Source organism: Castanea sativa, chromosome 8 (assembly GCF_040712315.1).
Source record: "Castanea sativa cultivar Marrone di Chiusa Pesio chromosome 8, ASM4071231v1".
NCBI classification, from domain to species: Eukaryota; Viridiplantae; Streptophyta; class Magnoliopsida; order Fagales; family Fagaceae; genus Castanea; species Castanea sativa.
Window position 1 is genome coordinate 28,184,008 of NC_134020.1, and position 8,462 is coordinate 28,192,469.

At 38.2% G+C, this 8,462-nt stretch overlaps 1 protein-coding gene across 1 annotated transcript; it reads left to right on the top strand.

The window, feature by feature from the left end:
* The first annotated feature begins 346 nt into the window (after nt 1-346).
* On the top strand, nt 347-7,901 carry LOC142605558 (pumilio homolog 2). The gene is made up of 9 exons (XM_075776966.1): nt 347-1,620; nt 2,399-3,924; nt 4,012-4,153; nt 4,251-4,358; nt 4,770-4,982; nt 5,068-5,178; nt 5,887-6,081; nt 6,504-6,678; nt 7,426-7,901. The coding sequence occupies exons 1-9, from the start codon at nt 955-957 to the stop codon at nt 7,461-7,463; spliced, it is 3,174 nt and encodes a 1,057-aa protein (XP_075633081.1). The 5' UTR covers nt 347-954; the 3' UTR covers nt 7,464-7,901.
* The last annotated feature ends 561 nt before the right edge of the window (nt 7,902-8,462 follow it).

The window sequence follows — 8,462 nt, forward strand, 5'->3', positions numbered from 1 at the left end:
GTTACTTGTTACGAAGGTGTTACAAAGATGACATGATATGTCTGTTGGGCATAGAGACTTTGTACAGAATATATCCCCACACAAGCAAAGAACTCGAAAATCATCCACATATGAAATTTAAAACCATCCAAAGTGGAGCAGTTGAGAAATTATTGAGTTGTGACACATACTTTTTACCTATAATTCCACATTTTTACTATCTAATTAATACCCCTTCTCAAAGCACCGAATCTAAGGCACTTACGTGTCAGTTTTGGAACACTAGCAAAAAAAAACAAAGCATCAATTTCTGGCTTCACAAAAATCCCTACATCAGTCGGTTATCGCTTGGTCAATTACCCTAATCTATAGGAAAATTATAAAAATAAAATATTGAGATATATACAACAAAAGAAAAAAGAAAAAGAAAAACCAAAAAAGGAAAAGAATTTAGTAGTATGAGTGTATATAATCGTGGAACAAAACCCTAAGGGTTCTTGTAAGAACCAATCGCCGCCTGATTGATCTCAGCCTTCACTGCTTTCTTACTCTCTCTTTGTCTTATATATATCTCTCTTAACCGCTCCTCAGTTTCCACACTGTTTCTTTTTGTTCTCTAAATTTGATTTCAATTTGTTTTGTTTTGCTGAAACCATGGAAACATGTTGTGGGAAATCAAATTTGTTTTCAGTGATCAGATTCTTGAGGTGGGTAAGTTTTTTAGTTTGATTATGCGTTGTAAAAAAGGGTATTTGGGTTTTGAAAATCTTGGGGTTTGATTAGGTTAAAAGAAAGAAAGATTAGAATTCTTGGAGCTGTATATATAGGGTTTAGGGGGTTATCAGTTTTGGTGTGAAAAGTTTTGATTTTGAGGGCGTTTTAGGGTTTAGCCTTCGGTTTTAGGAAGTGGGTATTGATTAGTTTTGGTTAGTAGTGAGTGTTAGGCGGAGATGATCAATTTGAGGTTTTGAAAGAATGTTAAGTGAATTGGGGAGAAGACCAATGCTTGGAGGTAACGATGGTTCGTTTGGGGATGAGTTGGAAAAGGAGATAGGTATGTTGCTGCGTGAGCAACAGCGTAGTAGGCAAGAGGCTGATGATCGTGAGCGTGAGCTTAATATTTATAGAAGTGGTTCAGCTCCCCCAACTGTGGAGGGATCATTGAGTGCTGTTGGTGGGTTATTTGGTGGTGGCGGTGGTGGTGGGGGAGGGGGAGGTGGCGGTGGTAGTGCCGTGTTTTCGGAGTTTTCTGGAAGCAAGAATGGGAATGGCTTTGTGTCTGAGGAGGAGCTTAGGTCTGATCCAGCTTATCTTTCGTACTATTACTCGAATGTGAATCTGAATCCGCGACTTCCGCCTCCTCTGCTTTCAAAGGAGGATTGGAGGTATACGCAGAGGTTGAAAGGTGGGAGTTCGGTGTTGGGTGGGATTGGAGATAGGAGGAAAGTAAATAGGGCCGATGATGGTGGCAGTGGTAGGTCCTTGTATTCAATGCCACCGGGGTTCAACACGAGGAGAGGAGACAGTGAGGTTGAGTCAGACAAAGGCCGTGGTTCTGCTGAGTGGGGTGGTGATGGACTGATTGGTTTGCAGGGTTTAGGGCTCGGTAGCAAACAAAAGAGCCTTGCTGAAATCTTTCAGGTGATTTTCCCTCTTTGATTGTGCTTAAAAGTTAATATTTTTGTTTGAAATGTGCTTCTTGGTATGTTTTTGCTTTTGTGCAGTTATTTATTGATTGATTATCAAAGTAGTTTTCACCTGCAGATTGTTCTTGCTATTTTCTTGATTGGACTTTATCATTGTTGTGTAATTCAGTCTACATAGAAGTTGAATCCCGTGTTTTTGGGATTAATATGAATACTGATTAAGGTATCATATGAATTTGATATTCAATGGTTGCTCAGTCTACATCGTTGACTTGAGTTCTTGAGATATATAGAGCCATATGTTCATCCTCACCAGTTTTTATGCTTTCATATTAGGTGTCTATTTTAAACTCATAACACCTATTTTAGTCGGTCTTAGGTAAGCTTGTGAGTATTAGGTTCCAATTTTTAAGTTGGCTGCTCTTTTGATTACTTTGCGCTTTCATATCTGCAAAAGAATGTCATCCTTCATCTTTGATATGATTGCTATTTGTGAATTTTATATTAGTACCTTTTAATCTCCTATTGCTTATGATACGATCTTTCTCTCTTACATGTATATTGTTATAGTGCTGTTTAACTAGTGTTTCATTAGTTTTGTTCTGAAGACATATGCTTTTAGTTTTGGTCTTGTCTGCATGTCTATCTTTCTTACCATTATCAAATTTGCCTACCATTTACATTGATGCAGTTGCTATTCCTGGTTTGAATTTTTTACTCTTGACTTCCCCCTAAATTTCTTCCCGTGGCATTAAGAATTAGTACTTGTGCAGGATGACATGGGGCGTTCATCTCCTGTCCCTGGGCATCCTTCTCGTCCTGCCAGTCATAATGCATTTGATGAGAATGTTGAAACATTAGGATCTGCTGAAGCTGAGCTAACTCATTTACGTGGTGAACTGAAAAATTCTGATGCTTTGCGATCCGGTACAAATGGTCAGAGCTCATCTTCTGTCCAAAATATGGGCCCTCCTTCTTCATATTCTTATGCTGCTGTTCTAGGTGCTTCCTTGTCAAGAAGCACCACTCCAGATCCCCAACATGTTACTAGGGCTCCTAGCCCTTGCCTTACTCCTATTGGAGGAGGCAGAGGTGGCACATCGGAAAAGAAAGTCATCGCTAGTTCAAACTCATTTAATGGTGTCTCATCCGGCATCAATGAGTCTGCAGATCTGGTAGCTGCTTTATCTGGCATGAACTTGTCAACAAATGGTGTGCTGGATAATGAAAATCATTTGCCATCACAGCTTGAACAGGAAGTAGAGAGTCAACAAAATTATCTTTTTGGTCTGCAAGGGAGTCAGAATCATATTAAGCAACATTCTTACCTTAAAAAGTCAGAATCTGGGCATTTTCATATGCCTTCTGTTCCTCAATCAGCCAAAGTATCTTACTCTGATTTGGGAAAGAGCAATGGGGGTGGGTCAGACTTGAAAATCCCCTCCTCGGATAGGCAGGCTGAAATGCAAAAATCTGCTCTTCCTTCTAGCAATTCGTACCTAAAAGGATCTACTAATGGTGGAGGTGGATTGGCTGCTTCATATCAGCATGTCGAGGGTACAAATTCATCATTTATTAACTATGGTTATTCCGTAAATCCATCATTGGCGTCCATGATGGCTAACCAACTTGGAACTGGTAATCTTCCACCCTTGTATGAAAATGTTGCTGCAGCATCTGCTATGGCACCCCCTGGCATGGACTCAAGAGTTCTTGGAGGAGGTTTGCCCTCTGGAGCTGCTGCATCTGAAGTACATAATCTTGGCAGAATGGGTAACCAAATGGCAGGGAATACTGTTCAAGCGCCATTTGTTGATCCTATGTATCAGTACTTGAGGACATCTGATTATGCTGCACAGCTTGCTGCTCTTAATGACCCATCTATGGATAGGAACTACTTAGGTAACTCATACATGAATTTACTCGAGCTGCAGAAAGCTTATATTGGGGCTATTCTATCCCCTCAGAAGTCTCAGTACAGTGTTCCATTGGGAAGTAAATCTGGTGTCTCTAATCATCATGGTTATTATGGAAATCCTGCATTCGGCGTTGGCATGTCTTATCCTGGAAGTCCTATGGCAGGTTCTGTTATGCCAAACTCTCCAGTTGGGCCTGGAAGTCCTATGCGTCTTCCTACTGGCATTAGGAACTTAGCTGGGGGCATCATGGGACCTTGGCACCTGGATGCTGGATGTAACATCGATGAAAGCTTTGCATCCTCACTTTTAGAAGAGTTTAAGAGCAATAAAACTAAGTGTTTTGAACTTTCTGAAATTTCTGGTCATGTTGTTGAATTCAGGTATGTAATACTAGTTGATTTGTTGTGCTCTATTATTTTGTTACCATCCAAAGTTGATTTTTGTGGTTTTACATCTTTTATGAGCAGTGCGGATCAGTATGGGAGCCGATTTATTCAACAGAAACTTGAAACAGCCACAACAGAAGAAAAAAACATGGTTTATCAGGAAATTATGCCCCAAGCTCTTGCTTTAATGACTGATGTGTTTGGTAATTATGTTGTTCAGAAGGTAAACTGCACTATTTTTTGCAAACAATTTTTAGTTGTGTTTTAAATACCCTCTAGTCTAGTGTATTTGCTTTAACTAACACAGTTGTTGAATGCAGTTTTTTGAGCATGGACTTCCATCCCAGAGAAGAGAATTGGCCAACAAGCTTTTCAGCCACGTACTTACACTGAGCCTTCAAATGTATGGTTGTCGAGTGATCCAGAAGGTATCAATTATTTTGTAACAATGTTTTGATGTTTTTATTTTGTGCCCAGCATTTTTCATATATGGATCTCTATCTTTTATGCTCTGCAGCATTCTGCTAAAACTTTCCTTCATCTTTCTTCGGTTTGACTGACATTTTATGTTCTGGTAGTATGGGAATAATAATTTTTTCTGATAGTTTCTGTGGACTCCATTCTCTGGTCAATTTAAGAGATTGAATCTTTGAAATTGAAATTATGGTATAATTATTTTATTGTGTCAGGCATGAAAAACAGTTACTTTGACACAAATTTAGAGTCTATGTTGATAATTACTGTATCTTTCCCCAATTTTCTTAGGGCTAATGACTAAAATATAAGTTTTTTATTTTGAGGAAGGTTGTTGCAGTAATGGGCTTTGTTGAACTGTTCAGGCTATTGAAGTTGTTGATCTGGATCAGAAGATCAAAATGGTCCAAGAGCTTGAAGGTCATGTCATGCGCTGTGTACGTGATCAGAATGGGAACCATGTCATCCAGAAATGTATTGAATGTGTTCCTGAAGATGCTATACACTTTATTGTCTCAACATTTTTTGATCAAGTTGTCATCCTCTCCACCCATCCATATGGTTGTCGGGTTATACAGGTTGAGAAAATTTTTGCTGTTGGTTCTAGTTTTGATTATTTCGTTTGAACTGTTAAAAACTGTATGCTCTGACATTGTCTTGCAGAGAGTACTAGAGCACTGCAACGACCCAAAAACACAAAGTTCAGTTATGGATGAAATTTTAGGTGCAGTTAGCATGTTGGCACAAGATCAGTATGGCAATTATGTTGTTCAGGTTGATAATCATCTTTCCTGAATACTTTCTGCTTGGACCCATATGTGCTGTAGTTATTATTATGAGGGCAATATAAATTATGATATCATGTTGTGTCTTGTATTTTGGGCTGTGGGATTCATGTGTTTAACAGGTTGCGGGGCTTTCTATATGGTTGGATGTGGTAATCCTGGTTCTTATTATTAAGCACCATCCTAACTACTGTTAGGTCATTCAAGTGTGTTATTTCCTTTTCACTGCCTGCCAGCATGCTTTTCCATTACTTTTTTTTTTCTAAATCTAAGAAATTAAAGTCTGTGTTCCCCAATTTCCAGTCTGTTAGTTAACACCGTTGCTTCTCTGTCTTCCTTGTTCTTTATTCAAAAACATTATGGTTCTCTTTCCCATCTTTTACTTTTAGTGTCAATTGGACTTGAAACCAGAATCTGTGCTAATAACATTGATTGTTTGGCTTAGAAGAGTTCTGATGCGGAACTCTACTCTTAGAGGTTTGATTGTTATCTACATTTGTGTCTCAGATTTCAGCTCCTTTTGTTTCATTTCATGAATGAACAATCCAAATTTTCTTTGTATTAATGATGCTTTCGAGTCCCAGCTCTGAATTCTGGATCTTCTAAATGTGTCTTCAGTTTTTTAGTTTGTATAATCTATTTCATTATTTGGGGATGCTTCCTTAATTGATCTTTTGCAATTTTGTTTCTCTAACAGCATGTGCTGGAGCATGGAAAGCCTCATGAGCGTTCTGCTATTATTAAAGAATTAGCTGGAAAGATAGTTCAAATGAGTCAGCAGAAGTTTGCCTCCAATGTTGTGGAGAAGTGTTTGACTTTTGGTGGTCCTTCTGAACGCCTGTTACTAGTGAATGAAATGCTTGGCTCTACCGATGAAAATGAGCCGCTTCAGGTAAGCCTTAGTGTCGAAACATTGAGTTTTTGTGTAGACTTGACCTTCAGTGTCTTCTAATCAAAATGCGGGAGCTTTTAGAGTGGGCATGTAAGCCCTTCGACATGTAAAATGATAATGTGGTGGGACCTGATCTTCTTGCAGCTGCAACTGCAGTTTCACTGTAAACTTGCAAAAAGATACTGTTCTATAGTCTTGTGGATTCCAGAAGATGATATTTTTTAGAATGTGAAGCAAGAGATTTTAGTTTTGGGCTTTGGTTCACACCTTTTTGAGATGACAAAAAATAGATCTGTAGATGCCATGATATGATGGTTAACTATTTATCAGGCTTACCTGTCTTAATCTTTATTTTATGGTCTGTTGCTTGCCATTTACACTGGTTGTCTTTTCATTATTGTTAGCTTTTGTTTATTATCCAGGCAATGATGAAAGATCAATTTGCAAACTATGTTGTTCAAAAAGTTCTGGAGACTTGTGATGACCAGCAGCGTGAGCTGATCCTCTCGCGTATTAAAGTTCATTTGAGTGCATTGAAAAAATACACTTACGGAAAGCATATTGTTGCGCGTGTAGAGAAACTTGTTGCTGCCGGGGGTATTCATTCATTCATTCTTCCCTTGTTATTTATATATGAGTTTGTACTTCTATGTATGCATGTATGTAGATTTAGATACTTTTATATGTATTTGTGTTGGCTTGCATGCATGTATATACAGGTACATGCTAGATTTTCTATAATTTTTTCCGCACCCAGTAAGCAAACTGTAACAAGTGTTTTCTTGGGCTACCTTGCCGATCTCACATTCTGAGGTTTCTTAGACCAATTGTTCCTCTTTGTATTCCTATTGGTTCACTTCTTGGATGTATAGGTATAGAGACATCTGTTCTTATGTCCAACTTTTCTTTCTGTAGGGAACAAATTTTCTGCCTTGTATTAGTTTTGTGACCCCAAAAAAAAGTTTCATTCTAAGTGGACCATTTGTATAAATGCATCGTTGGAATTTACCACCCAACAAGAAGAGATCAAGGTTTCACTGCAGTAGATATACTAATGATTACTTGGTTTAATATAGGGAATCAACTTATTGAGCATGTCTCAACTCTTTTGTGGTTTGACCCTCAAAATTTTGTGCTTTATCATTATGATTTATGAGCCATTGTTGAGTTTCAAAAGACACATGGGCTTTCAAATGTTGTTATATATGCAACATGAATGTCATATTGCTTTTAGCATTCATCTATTTATTTATAATCATCTACTTTAAAAGATAGTTGTCTGTTGATCCTAGGATTTCTCCATAATGAAATAGCTTGCTAACTGATCAATTAAATTGATTGCAGAAAGGAGAATTGCAGCTCAGTCTCCACACCCTGCTTAGGCAGCGTAGGAAAAAGTTCTGTACAGCTAACTGAGGCCAGTGTGAGCTTCCTCTTTTCCTCTCTTTCACCCCCCATGTCTAGAGCTACTACTACTCTACCTGTCTTTTGTGATAGGTATGGGCCGATTGGAAATAAAGTTGTTGCTTGTACTGCAAAACTGTACATTATGTAGTTTTAAGGTTTATATACATAAAATCAAGCAAGCCGAGGCTCAGATGTTGAATGCACCTGATCCCCCTGCAGAGGAGACAAAATGACTATACAAGTTTTTTAAGGGTGTAAAAATTATTGAATGGTGAGGTAGATTTTAAGTTAACGCGACTGTACAAATGTTGCCATGTGGAGAGCTGTTTATGTTTAGGTTGAGGCCAGGGATATTTTTGATGTATGGTTATTGACGTTTTTTCTTTGATTATAAGCACAATTTTCTCATGCAATCATGTATCTTCTTCCAGTCTATTTTCTGCAATAGCTTTGATGTTAATTCCGTTCATTTCATGTCTTCAATATTTTTGTCACATCCTCTTTCTTTGAGTTGGTTAAGTTCAATCTTGTTACTAGTCAAGTATATGAAGTATTCGTAGTTTGATTTTTTGTACCATGGATGAATATGCTCGAAGTATCTGTATCATGTCTTAAACCTGATACAAAGGCGTGCTCATAGAATTAAATTTACTTGTGGTCCGTTTGGATGGCAAGATTTGGACCATATGGATTTGAATTTGGGCCAAATACAACTAGGATTTTTAGACAACAAATCCATTGGTTGCAAATAATTTCACAGCCTTACAAATTTAAAAAATCCTCCTACGCCAACCACCATGACAGGTACTCTTGCTCAGCTCTATTCCCTCTTTGACACCGCTCTCCTCTATACATGCGTTTACAAAAACCATGACTTTGTTGCCACACTCAACTCAGACCAAGTCGGCTCGCTTTGTATATTTGACTTTGTGTGGTATTCACAAAGAAGTCGCATATGCCCTCCACACCACTTG

Excerpts from the sequence above, each read along its gene's own strand:
- LOC142605558 (XM_075776966.1), top strand. The coding sequence starts at position 955 with ATGTTAAGTGAATTGGGGAGAAGACCAATGCTTGGAGGTAACGATGGT. Across the intron at positions 3,925-4,011 it reads GGTCATGTTGTTGAATTCAG|TGCGGATCAGTATGGGAGCC; the intron begins GTATGTAATACT and ends TTTTATGAGCAG. Across the intron at positions 5,179-5,886 it reads ATGGCAATTATGTTGTTCAG|CATGTGCTGGAGCATGGAAA; the intron begins GTTGATAATCAT and ends TTTCTCTAACAG.